Source organism: Gigantopelta aegis, chromosome 8 (genome assembly GCF_016097555.1).
Source record: "Gigantopelta aegis isolate Gae_Host chromosome 8, Gae_host_genome, whole genome shotgun sequence".
Taxonomy (NCBI): domain Eukaryota; kingdom Metazoa; phylum Mollusca; class Gastropoda; order Neomphalida; family Peltospiridae; genus Gigantopelta; species Gigantopelta aegis.
In genome coordinates this window covers 81,428,928-81,443,893 of record NC_054706.1, presented here as the reverse complement: position 1 = coordinate 81,443,893, position 14,966 = coordinate 81,428,928, and the positions used below count along the sequence as shown (strand labels likewise).

The 14,966-nt window shown below is 37.6% G+C and overlaps 1 protein-coding gene and 1 long non-coding RNA gene across 4 annotated transcripts in view; one reads left to right on the top strand and one right to left on the bottom strand.

The window, feature by feature from the left end:
• LOC121378724 overlaps window positions 1–14,966 on the bottom strand; it is a 155,127-nt gene that overhangs the window by 44,036 nt on the left and 96,125 nt on the right. For all 3 annotated transcript variants that reach the window (XR_005958755.1, XM_041507011.1, XM_041507012.1), the window contains exon 6: window positions 14,001–14,151. Coding sequence is in view for 2 of the 3 variants with exons in the window: in XM_041507011.1 (XP_041362945.1) it covers window positions 14,001–14,151 (151 nt within the window). In the remaining variant the exon portion in view is untranslated. The remainder of the gene's footprint in view (window positions 1–14,000; window positions 14,152–14,966) is intronic.
• LOC121378726 lies at window positions 1,123–2,363 on the top strand. Its single transcript, XR_005958756.1, has 2 exons — window positions 1,123–1,966; window positions 2,312–2,363. It is a non-coding gene; the product is annotated as an uncharacterized LOC121378726 (long non-coding RNA).

Sequence of the window (14,966 nt, the reverse complement as noted above, 5' to 3'; positions counted from 1 at the left end):
AGTCACCGAGTTATTAGCAGTAGTAAGAAGTCGACTCAAGTCACTAAGTTATTAGCAGTAGTGAGAAGTCAACTCAAGTCACTGAGTTATTAGCAGTAGTGAGAAGTCAAAGTCACCGAGTTATTAGCAGTAGTGAGAAGTCGACTCAAGTCACCGAGTTATTAGCAGTAGTGAGAAGTCAAAGTCACTGAGTTATTAGCAGTAGTGAGAAGTCAAAGTCACTGAGTTATTAGCAGTAGTGAGAAGTCAAAGTCACCGAGTTATTAGCAGTAGTGAGAAGTCGACTCAAGTCACTGAGTTATTAGCAGTAGTGAGAAGTCAAATTCACCGAGTTATTAGCAGTAGTGAGAAGTCAAAGTCACCGAGTTATTAGCAGTAGTGAGAAGTCAAAGTCACCGAGTTATTAGCAGTAGTGAGAAGTCAAAGTCACCGAGTTATTAGCAGTAGTGAGAAGTCAAAGTCACCGAGTTATTAGCAGTAGTGAGAAGTCAAAGTCACCGAGTTATTAGCAGTAGTGAGAAGTCAAAGTCACTGAGTTATTAGCAGTAGAGAGAAGTCAAAGTCACTGAGTTATTAGCAGTAGTGAGAAGTCAAGATCACTGAGTTATTAGCAGTAGAAAGAAGTCAAAGTCACTGAGTTATTAGAAGTAGTGAGAAGTCAAAGTCACTGAGTTATTAGCAGTAGTGAGAAGTCGACTCAAGTCACCGAGTTATTAGCAGTAGTGAGAAGTCGACTCAAGTCACCGAGTTATTAGCAGTAGTGAGAAGTCGACTCAAGTCACCGAGTTATTAGCAGTAGTGAGAAGTCAAAGTCACTGAGTTATTAGCAGTAGAGAGAAGTCAAAGTCACTGAGTTATTAGCAGTAGTGAGAAGTCAAGATCACTGAGTTATTAGCAGTAGAAAGAAGTCAAAGTCACCGAGTTATTAGCAGTAGTGAGAAGTCAAAGTCACTGAGTTATTAGCAGTAGAGAGAAGTCAAAGTTACTGAGTTATTAGCAGTAGAGAGAAGTCAGTCACTGAGTTATTAGCAGTAGTGAGAAGTCAAAGTCACTGAGTTTTTAGCAGTAGAGAGAAGTCAAAGTCACTGAGTTATTAGCAGTAGTGGGAAGTCAAAGTGTAATAATATTGACTTGTGGATATTTGGATATAATTATTGTTTTATATTAATGCATTGGTTTTATTTGTTTTCATGTAATTAATTATTTTATTTCCATAAACAGGTAATGAATTACAACAGATTGTGTACCTTTAATTATTTTATTCTTAATGACAAGTTGATTACTATTTTCAGGTATCTTGGCTTGTTACAAATTGCACAAGCATGTATGACACTTGCACAACTTAGTAACAATAGCACTATCACCCATGCGCCGCGCCTGTCCTATTGTTTCCAGCTTGGGTACAGTGTAAGCTGATGTGGTTTAAGTGTTCTTATCTGAAATGATAGCTTATTACAGTTCACTGTTTCCTTAAATACTGGTGTACGTCTGGTATTGTGGTCCACATTATAGTTTGCTCTTCTGGAGTTAATACTTCATTTTAGGCTCAATTTATTGGAAGATATTTCTAGAGAAGATTTAAGGTTAGTTATAGTTAGGTTATTTATTGTTCGGCTACACTATAATAACATATACTTTAATGTAAATGTAATTGACTAAATCATGCTTTACAACAAGTAATTATTATATATTTCTGTATAACGTTATAAACTGTACAGTGTAATATTAATTCTTATTAATTCAGTAATTTGATTAATCTATATCTAAATATGTGATAAACATAATTTAGTATGAATGCAGTGTGTATGTTTGTGGTGATGAACACTTTAGAGATTGTTGTATTTTATTATATATTTTATGAAACATAACGTGTCTGTGTAGTTATTTATTATTGTAATTCTTTTATGCAGATACGTCAATCCTTTTAAGTGTGACCAGTTCCATTTGCCCTGGTGTCACATACTTGGTATGTAATATATTTGTATATGTATTTTTATAATATAATTCTTATTTCAGGACATGTATGTATTTCACATGATTGATAATATCTTGTGTATTTGTGATAATGGAGACATATGTTAAATCATTATTTGGACATGTGAGTGATAATGTATATTATGTATGTATGTATTATAACTATGTCTGTTGTAATCATAAGACATATTTTGTATTATGCAATAATTACTTTAATATGTCATGTCATGTTAAATACTATTATTTAAATGATGGAATATTATGTATTGTGTATCCTGAGATTTATATATGTATAATGAATGTATTGTTATATTGTATTTTAATTATATTGTTACAGGGTGATATAAGAATGGAAACTTGTCAGCCATTAAAGAGCCTTTAACCCAAAACAATGCAGTTGTCATTTGTTCCAAAACAATGATGCTACTACATTTGGAGCCGACGTAGGGACTAACAACGGGCTGACATATGGTTTGGATGGAGTGTTGACAGTACAGGATTGACCTTCACCCCTCTACAAAATGACGTCCTAACATGAGTATCCTTGACATTTGTGATCTTGACTTTTCGTGAACATTTTAAAGGAATTCCACTCGGACATTATTGTGTGCTGCAGTGTTGACTTTTCTATGGACTTGTGTCATTTGTGGGTTTTATTTTTGTATTTTATGTGATCATGTGATTAGTATTTATTAAGCTCTCAGATAAATTATTTATTTTTATTTTTGCAGCAATATTCAAGTATTTTGATACATTTGGACTATATTACTTAGCACGTGCATAATTGTTTATTATATTATTTTTTGTATTTTTCATTTTCTTTTTGTTCTTTTGATTATTGTCTTGGCTTTATTTTATTTTCAATAATTTTTGTTTTGTTTGTTTTGTTTTTTCTTGTGTATATTTACAATGCCTGCTATAATACCTTAACAAATGTTTAACGATGTGTTCATCCGAGCAGATGTGTTGAATGTTTACTAAGATAAAAACAGTAAAAACTATGTAAGTTTAAACTTAAACAGTTTAGGGTGTTAGATCTATAGTCAACAACAGTCAGTTAGTGGTAGGATTAGTTGTGTCAGTGGTATTAGTTGCTGGCTATTTTCTCTTTGGTCTTTCTTATTCCTTTCATTTTTCTTTCCTAAATTTTATATGCACCTGCAATACTAACCATGTAATTAATTGTTTATTTGCAGCATATTCCAGTTTACTCATTGTTTGTTTCAGTGTCATACACAGGATAAAACGGGCTGAATATATTTAGTTACTTGTATTCTGGTGTGATATATCATATTTCTGTACATAATTTTTCATTTTTAGTTTTTGTGAATTTTACGGTTTCACCATGTCTGAACCTACAAGCGAGGAAGTTAGACAACTTGTTTCAGCATTCCAAAAGTTAAAAACATGGCCCAAAGCAGATAGTGCTGAAGAGTTAGTTGAGTGGATGTCTAGCTATGTACAGTCAGCAGATACATCAGGTTCTTCAAAAACTGATTTCCCAACATCCATTACTTTAAATCAACCTCCAAAATTGCCTTTCTTTTCAGGTGACTCCAAGTGCGAAACAGCGTTCGATGTTTGGAAACATCAGTATAATTGTTTATTGAACAATGAATCTTTGTCTCGTAGGGTGTTATTTAGAGTAGTACAGCAGTCATTGCGTGGCAAAGCTGCTACAGTTGCTATGAGTGTGGGACCTGATGGTGATGTAAATGAATTAGTTGCTAAGCTTGAAGATATGTTTGGTAGTGTTGTCCGTGGTCAAAGTCTTCTTTCAGAATTCTATAGAGCACGTCAGACAGAAGATGAAGATGTTACATCATGGGCATGTCGACTTGAGGAGATACTCAACAGAGCTTCAGCCCATGATGGTCTCACGCCTACATCCAGGGATGAACTGCTGCATAATCAGCTGTGGTCAGGACTCAGGGCAGATCTTAGAGACAAGTCAGCATACCTGTTCGACCAAGGTGGAAGCTTTGGAAATCTTCTGAGGTCGTTGAGACGTATGGAAGCTGACATGTCAGAGAGACAGCCAACAAAGAAGACTATTAGTAAAGCTGCCACATCAACTGAGACATCTGAACTACAGGAGATGAAAGGTATGATAAAACAGCTATCAGCCGATGTTGCTAAACTTAAGAACTCTTCTGGTAACTATGCTAAACCTACGACACAGGAGCAGCCACATCGATACTGGAGACAACAGCAGCCACAACAGCCACAATCGCGCCCGTTTGTCGAGCAAAGACAGCGTCAACCACCAAGAGGTGAACCAGTTTGTTTCCGTTGTGGACAACCAGGACACCTGAAGTATGGATGCAGGGTAAGGTTAGACCATTCCCGACATCCTTTAAACTAGAATCAATCTATGGGGATGGGCGACCTGTAGATTATATGTTTAAACGCCCCATTAGCAATCTACAACAAAATGAATCTGATTTAGTTGGATATCCAAATGAGAGTGAAGTAACTGTCAATGGTATCCCAACTAAGGCATTGTTGGATACTGGTTCCACTGTATCCACCATTTCTGAAAGTTTTTATAAAAATAGTTTTCCTGATGTAACCATGAATCCTTTGGATGTCATTTTAAAGATTGAATGTGCTGATGGTCAACAACTTCCATATCATGGCTATATCGAAGTTGAGTTACAAGCAAAGGGTGCTAATGGAATCAAGCAGCCATGTCTTCTATTAGTAGTTTCCGACAGTTCTTATAACATGAATGTTCCAATACTTCTAGGTACAAATGTCCTGTCTACATTTATGGATGAGTGCAGATTACAACATGGTAATCGTTTTCTCCAGGAAGCAGATATTCATACTCCATGGTATCTGGCTTTCAGGTGTATGTTGATTCAGGATAAGGAATTATCCAGACAACATTTTTCTTTGGGTAAAGTGAGAAGTGCATCTTCTAAACGTATCCTGATTCCAGCCAACAGTGAAGTGGTTTTGCCAGGGTATGTAGATAAGCCTGTTGCTTATAGATCTACATGTGCTTTAATTCAACCCACAAAAGGTTCCATTATACCTGAAGATTTTGACATTGTACCAACCATTGTGAATTATAACTGTAAAGACAAAATGTATGTGGATGTTCATGTTACCAATATTACAACTAGAGCCATCAGTATACCATCTCGAGCTCTTTTGTGTGAACTCCAAGCGGTAACTGTAGAAGATATCCCAGGTAAAACATCAGTTTCAGATAGTGGATTTGATTCTATTCTTAAAAAGATGAATTTTTCTGAAGCAGATTTCACAGAAGAACAACTGGAACACGGCAAACATGTTATTCATGAATTTCAAGATATCTTTTCTACAGGTAATGATGATATTGGGCACACAACTGCTGTTAAGCATCGCATTGAGCTAGAAGATGATCAACCCTTTAAGCAGAGACATCGAAGAATTCCACCTGCCATGTACCAGGAAGTGAAAGATCATCTGCAACAATTACTGGCGAATGGTATTATCCGCAGATCCTACTCTCCATGGTCATCCAACATCGTCTTGGCTCGCAAAAAGGATGGTAAACTTCGGATGTGCGTCGATTATAGACATCTCAACGAGAAGACGATCAAGGATTCGTATGCCCTTCCACGGATCGAGGAGATGTTCGATGCTCTCGCAGGTTCCAAGTATTACAGCACACTGGACATGAAGAGTGGATATCATCAAGTGGAGATTGAAGAAACACACAAGGAGAGAACAGCTTTCACTGTTGGGCCATTAGGATTTTATGAGTATAACCGCATGCCTTTTGGTCTCTGCAACAGTCCTGCAACATATCAACGGCTAATGAATGAATGTTTTGAAGGTCTCCATCTCAAATCTTGCTTGATATATCTTGATGATATTATTGTATTTTCAGACACCTATGAGGAACATCTGAACAGGCTTAGACAAGTTTTTCAGCGAATAAGGGAGACTGGGATGAAGTTAACACCAAGTAAGTGTTCGCTGTTCAAGACCAGGATCAAGTTTCTTGGGCATATTGTTTCAGAGCAAGGTATTGAGGCAGACAGTGACAAGATTAAGAAGATCAAGGACTGGCCCACACCAAAGAACCATAATGAAGTTAGACAGTTTCTTGGCTTTGCCGGGTATTACCGCAAGTTTGTAAAAGATTTTGCTAAAATTGCTAAACCCTTGTATGCTTTGATGCCTTCTACAAAGTCCAAGAGAAACAAGAATGTACCCGAGAAACCATGGGAATGGGGAGTTAGCCAGGAAGAATGTTTTCAAAAGTTGAAGGAAGTATTGACTTCACCTCCAGTTCTTGGGTATGCCGATTACACCAAACTCTTTGAACTACATACTGATGCCTGCAGCCAAGGACTGGGAGCCGTTCTTTATCAAGAACAGGGTGGTGTCAAGAGAGTTATCAGTTATGCTAGTAGAAGTTTAAGTAAGTCAGAAAAGAATTATTCAGCTCACCGCTTAGAATTTCTCGCTTTGAAATGGGCCGTGACTGAAAAGTTTCATGATTATTTGTATGGCAACAAATTTACTGTTTATACAGATAACAATCCATTGACTTATATACTTACCTCTGCTAAGCTTGATGCCACTGGTCATCGCTGGTTAGCTGCTCTTGCATCTTATAACTTTGATATTATTTACAGGTCTGGTTTGAATAATGCAGATGCTGACGGGTTATCAAGATTGCCAGGATTACAAGCAAAGCAGGAATCCACACATATAGACTCAGAGTCAATCAAAGCTGTTTGCAATTGTTTATATGTTCAACCTTTTGTACAGTCTTTGTGTTTATCAGCAGATGTTGTGGATGTTAACCTGAAAGAACCAGATTTCCACGGAATGACAGATCGGGGTTGGAGAATGGCTCAGCAGTCAGATGATGTGTTGAGGAGGTGGATAGTGTTTGTTAGAGCTCAGAAGAAGCCTAGCCGTGAAGATTATCCACATACTTCGGTTCACTCTTCATTACATCGGAGCTTTGACAAGTTAGTTCTCCAAAGAGGAATTCTTCACAGGAAGGTCACAATAGATGGTTGTGATAAACTTCAGTTAGTGCTTCCATCAGCGTATGTAAATGATGCTTTAAAAGGTTTACATACAGACATTGGGCATCCTGGTCGTGATAGAACGTTATCACTTCTCAGAGACAGATTCTACTGGCCTGGAATGTCAGCTGATGTTGAAGACTGGATCAAGAATTGTGACAGATGTTTAAGACGGAAGACCCCAACGAATGCTCGAGCTCCTCTTGTAAGTATTACCAGTACACAACCTTTGGAATTGGTCTGTATGGACTTTCTGACTTTGGAAACGTCCAAGGGAGGTTACCAACATCTTCTCATCATAACGGATCATTTTACAAGATATGCTCAGGCAATACCTACCCGTAACATGACTGCAAGAACAACTGCTGAGGCTTTCTATCATCATTTTGTGATGCACTATGGTATTCCTCTTCGAATACATAGTGATCAAGGTGCCAATTTTGAAAGCAAATTGTTAAAAGAGCTTTGTTTAATTTTAGGAATGGACAAGTCGAGGACCACATCATACCATCCGATGGGGAATGGCATGTGTGAGCGTTTCAACAGAACCTTGCTCAACATGCTTGGTACTTTGAATCCTAACCAGAAGAAGGACTGGAAGACTCATGTAGCACCCCTAGTCCATGCTTATAATTGCACTAGGCATGAGTCGACTGGTTACTCGCCATTTTTCCTCATGTTTGGAAGAGAACCTCGATTGCCGATTGACCTTGCTTTTGGAATTAACACCAATCAACAACACCATTCGTTGACGTCCTATGCAACAGCTCTTCGTGAACGACTTCAGCAGTCATATGAACTTGCGACAGAAGCATCTAAGATTGCACAAGGACGACAGAAGGGAGGTTATGACATGAAGGTGAGAGGTGCAGTTGTACAGCCAGGTGACCGTGTTTTGGTGAAGATCCTTGCGTTTGATGGCAAACACAAGTTGGCTGATCGATGGGAAGATGATGTATACCTTGTTCTTTCTCAGCCTAATCAGGACATTCCTGTATTTGTTGTGAGAAAGGAGAATGGTGAAGGAAGACGGCGAACTCTTCACAGGAACCATCTTCTGCCAATAGGATCTTTGCCAGGTTCAAATCAACCTAGACCTAAACCCAGAAATAGAGTAGTTGCACAACCAGTTGCAACGCCAACTCGGGATGATGATGATGATGAATCTATTGACTTAGATTCCTCACAGGTGATTGTTTTAGCAGCTCCTAATGATTTAGCAATCATTAGTGACCAGACTGCTGAGATATTTGATTCTGACTCACAGGTTTCTGGTGACGATCAGTTGTCTGCTGAGTCAGAGAGTGTTTCTTCCAGTGGTGACGACCACATACTACAACACTCAGTTCACGAGGACGATAGTACGGGAGAACGCTTGGATGAAGAGGTCGAAGATGGTCTAGACATAGAAACATCTAGAATTGCTAAAGCATCTGATGATTCAGATACGCCACCTCAGCCGGAGCCACCACCTCGTCCTACACCACGACCTAGACGATCAACAAGAGACAGAAGACGACCCGAATGGCAAACATCTGGCGAGTATGTCATGAGTCAGAATGTGCAGCGTCCAGACTGGCAGAATAAATGTAAACTTTTGGAACAACTTGCTAAAGTTGGAGTTTTCGAACACATTAGTGATGCCGTGTCTAGGGCAATTGTCTCTATTGTTGATGATAATGATAAATGACGAGGACGCCATTTCTTGAAGGGGAGGAAGTATGTAATAATATTGACTTGTGGATATTTGGATATAATTATTGTTTTATATTAATGCATTGGTTTTATTTGTTTTCATGTAATTAATTATTTTATTTCCATAAACAGGTAATGAATTACAACAGATTGTGTACCTTTAATTATTTTATTCTTAATGACAAGTTGATTACTATTTTCAGGTATCTTGGCTTGTTACAAATTGCACAAGCATGTATGACACTTGCACAACTTAGTAACAATAGCACTATCACCCATGCGCCGCGCCTGTCCTATTGTTTCCAGCTTGGGTACAGTGTAAGCTGATGTGGTTTAAGTGTTCTTATCTGAAATGATAGCTTATTACAGTTCACTGTTTCCTTAAATACTGGTGTACGTCTGGTATTGTGGTCCACATTATAGTTTGCTCTTCTGGAGTTAATACTTCATTTTAGGCTCAATTTATTGGAAGATATTTCTAGAGAAGATTTAAGGTTAGTTATAGTTAGGTTATTATTGTTCGGCTACACTATAATAACATATACTTTAATGTAAATGTAATTGACTAAATCATGCTTTACAACAAGTAATTATTATATATTTCTGTATAACGTTATAAACTGTACAGTGTAATATTAATTCTTATTAATTCAGTAATTTGATTAATCTATATCTAAATATGTGATAAACATAATTTAGTATGAATGCAGTGTGTATGTTTGTGGTGATGAACACTTTAGAGATTGTTGTATTTTATTATATATTTTATGAAACATAACATGTCTGTGTAGTTATTTATTATTGTAATTCTTTTATGCAGATACGTCAATCCTTTTAAGTGTGACCAGTTCCATTTGCCCTGGTGTCACATACTTGGTATGTAATATATTTGTATATGTATTTTTATAATATAATTCTTATTTCAGGACATGTATGTATTTCACATGATTGATAATATCTTGTGTATTTGTGATAATGGAGACATATGTTAAATCATTATTTGGACATGTGAGTGATAATGTATATTATGTATGTATGTATTATAACTATGTCTGTTGTAATCATAAGACATATTTTGTATTATGCAATAATTACTTTAATATGTCATGTCATGTTAAATACTATTATTTAAATGATGGAATATTATGTATTGTGTATCCTGAGATTTATATATGTATAATGAATGTATTGTTATATTGTATTTTAATTATATTGTTACAGGGTGATATAAGAATGGAAACTTGTCAGCCATTAAAGAGCCTTTAACCCAAAACAATGCAGTTGTCATTTGTTCCAAAACAATGATGCTACTACTGAGTTATTAACAGTAGTGAGAAGTCAAAGAAAGTCACTGAGTTATTAGCAGTAGTGAGAAGTCAAAGAAAGTCACTGAGTTATTAGCAGTAGAGAGAAGTCAAATTCACCGAGTTATTAGCAGTAGTGAGAAGTCAAAGTCACTGAGTTATTAGCAGTAGAGAGAAGTCAAAGTCACCGAGTTATTAGCAGTAGTGAGAAGTCAAAGTCACCGAGTTATTAGCAGTAGTGAGAAGTCGACTCAAGTCACCGAGTTATTAGCAGTAGTGAGAAGTCGACTCAAGTCACCGAGTTATTAGCAGTAGTGAGAAGTCGACTCAAGTCACCGAGTAAAGTAGTCAGAAGTCGACTCAAGTCACCAAGTTATTAGCAGTAGTGAGAAGTCGACTCAAGTCACCGAGTTATTAGCAGTAGTGAGAAGTCAAAGTCACCGAGTTATTAGCAGTAGTGAGAAGTCAAAGTCACCGAGTTATTAGCAGTAGTGAGAAGTCAAAGTCACCGAGTTATTAGCAGTTGAGAGAAGTCAAGGTCACCGAGTTATTAGCAGTAGTGAGAAGTCAAAGTCACCGAGTTATTAGCAGTACTGAGAAGTCGACTCAAGTCACCAAGTTATTAGCAGTAGTGAGAAGTCAAAGTCACCAAGTTATTAGCAGTACTGAGAAGTCAAAGTCACCGAGTTATTAGCAGTACTGAGAAGTCAAAGTCACCGAGTTATTAGCAGTAGTGAGAAGTCGACTCAAGTCACCGAGTTATTAGCAGTAGTGAGAAGTGAAAGTCACCGAGTTATTAGCAGTAGAGAGAAGTCAAAGTCACTGAGTTATTAGCAGTAGAGAGAAGTCAAAGTCACTGAGTTATTAGCAGTAGAGAGAAGTCAAAGTCACTGAGTTATTAGCAGTAGTGAGAAGTCAAAGTCACTGAGTTATTAACAGTAGTGAGAAGTCAAAGAAAGTCACTGAGTTATTAGCAGTAGTGAGAAGTCAAAGTCACTGAGTTATTAGCAGTAGTGAGAAGTCAAAGTCACTGAGTTATTAGCAGTAGTGAGAAGTCAAAGTCACTGAGTTATTAGCAGTAGTGAGAAGTCAAAGTCACTGAGTTATTAGCAGTAGTGAGAAGTCAAAGTCACCGAGTTATTAGCAGTAGTGAGAAGTCAAAGTCACTGAGTTATTAGCAGTAGAGAGAAGTCAAAGTCACCGAGTTATTAGCAGTAGTGAGAAGTCAAAGTCACCGAGTTATTAGCAGTAGTGAGAAGTCAAAGTCACTGAGTTATTAGCAGTAGAGAGAAGTCAAAGTCACCGAGTTATTAGCAGTAGTGAGAAGTCAAAGTCAACAAGTTATTAGCAGTAGTGAGAAGTCAAAGTCACCGAGTTATTAGCAGTAGTGAGAAGAGTCAAGTCAAAGTCACTGAGTTATTAGCAGTAGTGGGAAGTCAAAGTCACTGAGTTATTAGCAGTAGTGAAAAGTCAAAGAAAGTCACTGAGTTATTAGCAGTAGTGAGAAGTCAAAGTCACTGAGTTATTAGCAGTAGTGGGAAGTCAAAGTCACTGAGTTATTAGCAGTAGTGAGAAGTCAAAGTCACTGAGTTATTAGCAGTAGAGAGAAGTCAAAGTCACCGAGTTATTAGCAGTACTGAGAAGTCAAAGTCACCGAGTTATTAGCAGTAGTGAGAAGTCAAAGTCACTGAGTTATTAGCAGTAGAGAGAAGTCAAAGTCACCAAGTTATTAGCAGTAGTGAGAAGTCAAAGTCAACAAGTTATTAGCAGGAGTGAGAAGTCGACTCAAGTCACCGAGTTATTAGCAGTAGTGAGAAGTCAAAGTCACCGAGTTATTAGCAGTAGTGAGAAGTCAAAGTCAACAAGTTATTAGCAGGAGTGAGAAGTCAAAGTCACCGAGTTATTAGCAGTAGTGAGAAGTCAAAGTCAACAAGTTATTAGCAGTACTGAGAAGTCAAAGTCACCGAGTTATTAGCAGTAGTGAGAAGTCAAAGTCACTGAGTTATTAGCAGTAGAGAGAAGTCAAAGTCACCGAGTTATTAGCAGTAGAGAGAAGTCAAAGTCACCAAGTTATTAGCAGTAGTGAGAAGTCAACTCAAGTCACCGAGTTATTAGCAGTAGTGAGAAGTCAAAGTCACCGAGTTATTAGCAGTAGTGAGAAGTCAAAGTCAACAAGTTATTAGCAGGAGTGAGAAGTCAAAGTCACCGAGTTATTAGCAGTAGAGAGAAGTCAAAGTCACTGAGTTATTAGCAGTAGTGAGAAGTCAAAGTCACTGAGTTATTAGCAGTAGTGAGAAGTCGACTCAAGTCACCGAGTTATTAGCAGTAGTGAGAAGTCAAAGTCACTGAGTTATTAGCAGTAGTGAGAAGTCAAAGTCACCGAGTTATTAGCAGTAGTGAGAAGTCAAAGTCACCGAGTTATTAGCAGTAGTGAGAAGTCAAAGTCACTGAGTTATTAGCAGTAGTGAGAAGTCAAAGTCACCGAGTTATTAGCAGTAGTGAGAAGTCAAAGTCACTGAGTTATTAGCAGTAGTGAGAAGTCAAAGTCACTGAGTTATTAGCAGTAGTGAGAAGTCAAAGTCACCGAGTTATTAGCAGTAGTGAGAAGTCAAAGTCACTGAGTTATTAGCAGTAGTGAGAAGTCAAAGTCACTGAGTTATTAGCAGTAGTGAGAAGTCAAAGTCACTGAGTTATTAGCAGTAGTGAGAAGTCAAAGTCACTGAGTTATTAGCAGTAGTGAGAAGTCAAAGTCACTGAGTTATTAGCAGTAGTGAGAAGTCAAAGTGGACGTAATATTTTGGACCTAATCCGATTTCAAAAAGGAAATAATACAACAGACGTCAAGATCCCAACTTGTTTATTGTGATAGCTCACTTGTCAACTTGATTCGTATGTCGGACAGTGTTTTTACTTTGGCACCAGACTATCCTCGAGTAATCGTAAATCTCCCTATTAATGGGAAATGGTTGCTGCGCATGACCGATTGATTTTATGAAATAATGTTTTACCCTTGTTCAATTTATTATGAAAATCAACCAACATATGCCAGTTTCTGTTGTGAAGAGATTAAATACATGTCATAGTCTAATGTTGACATTCTTCAGATATACCCGTAAGCCTGGTTATTGCTTTTCAAAGTGATGTGTGTCACGCAGTGTGCTGTGACCAGTCAAGCGGTGTTAATCCTCAGCCACATTCATTTCAGTAATGTCAGAAAATACTAATTAGTACTTTAATTTTAACATAATGGCACAGTATCAACTACTTATTAATATCACGCTTCTAATAAAACCTACAACTGTTTTGTTTAAACTTTATTACTGGAAGTGGTATTTTATATCAAAATATTATGATTAGAACTGAGTGTAAATTCAGAATTCTTCTGATTGAACAAGGAAACCAGCAAAACATTACAAAATGTACCAATAAATGTTCACTTCACCTATTTTTAACAAACTTCGCCCCTTTCTTCTGGGGAGGGAGAAGTCACTTCTCCTACTTTTTCAATTTTAGATTAGGGCCTGAACATATGTGGCTAAAACTCCTACCTGCAGTGTATCAATCGACATAAACACCATGGATATAAATTCTACCACTCCTCACCCTTAAAGTAAATTAGAAAAATTGGGGGTTAAGCTGCTCATTTCAGACATAACAGGTACCATCTATTACTGCCAATGGGATGAAAAGTTGGGTGCACCTCAAACTTTGACCCAGATACTATTTGGTGTATGACTACCTATAAGGTCCCTCACATTGTGTGACCCAGATACTATTTGGAGTATGACTACCTATAAGGTCTCTCACATTCTGTGACCCAGATACTATTTGGTGTATGACTATCTATAAGGTCTCTCACACTGTGTCACACACTTGGCATGTCCTCTTTTACACATACAACACATGGATATATCCTGTTCTACAACTGAATATAAATGCCTGATCAATGGTACTGCTCCATGAAGGAGACTACGGGGTGGGTGCTGACCTGCGCGGGACATGCCGAGAGCGAGACACTTCTGGAGTCGACAGTACTGACAGCGGTTCCTCGTCTGGATGTTGATCTCGCAGTTCTTGTTGTAGAAACATTTCTTACGCGCCGGGTCGCCCACATTCTGCAACGCACGGCGGAAAAACCCCTGAAACAACAAGTTAAAAATAGTCAAACTTTTGATAACAAAATAAACACATTAAAACATTTCAAATATAGGTAATAATGATGCACAATGCAGATTACCTACTTGGTTTATCTGGTGAGACTTTTTGTAGTCAAATTCAAGTTTAAAATCAAACAAAATATACAAAATTACGGCATTTTTAAAGAAATATATCTATTATATTCCACATAGTGGCTGCTTAATACAGGGTTGGCACACATTCAAGGAAGATTCATGCTTTAAGCTGTGGAGAAATCGATTCACTCATTAATAAAACAAATTTTGGAATTTACCCTGCATCAAAGTACATGAAAGTGAAATTTCACCATTCTCTGGAAGTCATACCATACTGCAATAAATAGATTCAGAATCAAAACAAGTTCTCACGAAGATCCAGTGAAACAGGGAAATACATTTAGTAAATGTGTTCTAATTGAAATAACAATGATTGGCATACATAATGTTGTGGAATGTGCTGTCCTGTCTGTGGGGAGTTCATATGAAAAGCTTTTTCCTACTAACTGTCTGTTGTTTTAATTTACTTCCAAGCTTTACACCCAACTATCATTCAAACACCCTGTCCTGTGCACAGATCTCGGCTTTCTGGCCCGTCTGTCGAGAACAGGTGTTAATGGTTAGTGTGGTTAGTGAGACAGAAACCACCAGAATGCTTTTACACCTTCTCTCTCATGTTAAAGCTCAGAACTCGGATATGAACCCAGTACCTACCAGCCTTGAGGCAAAGAGTTTAACCACACACACACTTTCCCACCCTCATTACCTCACCCATCTGTCTC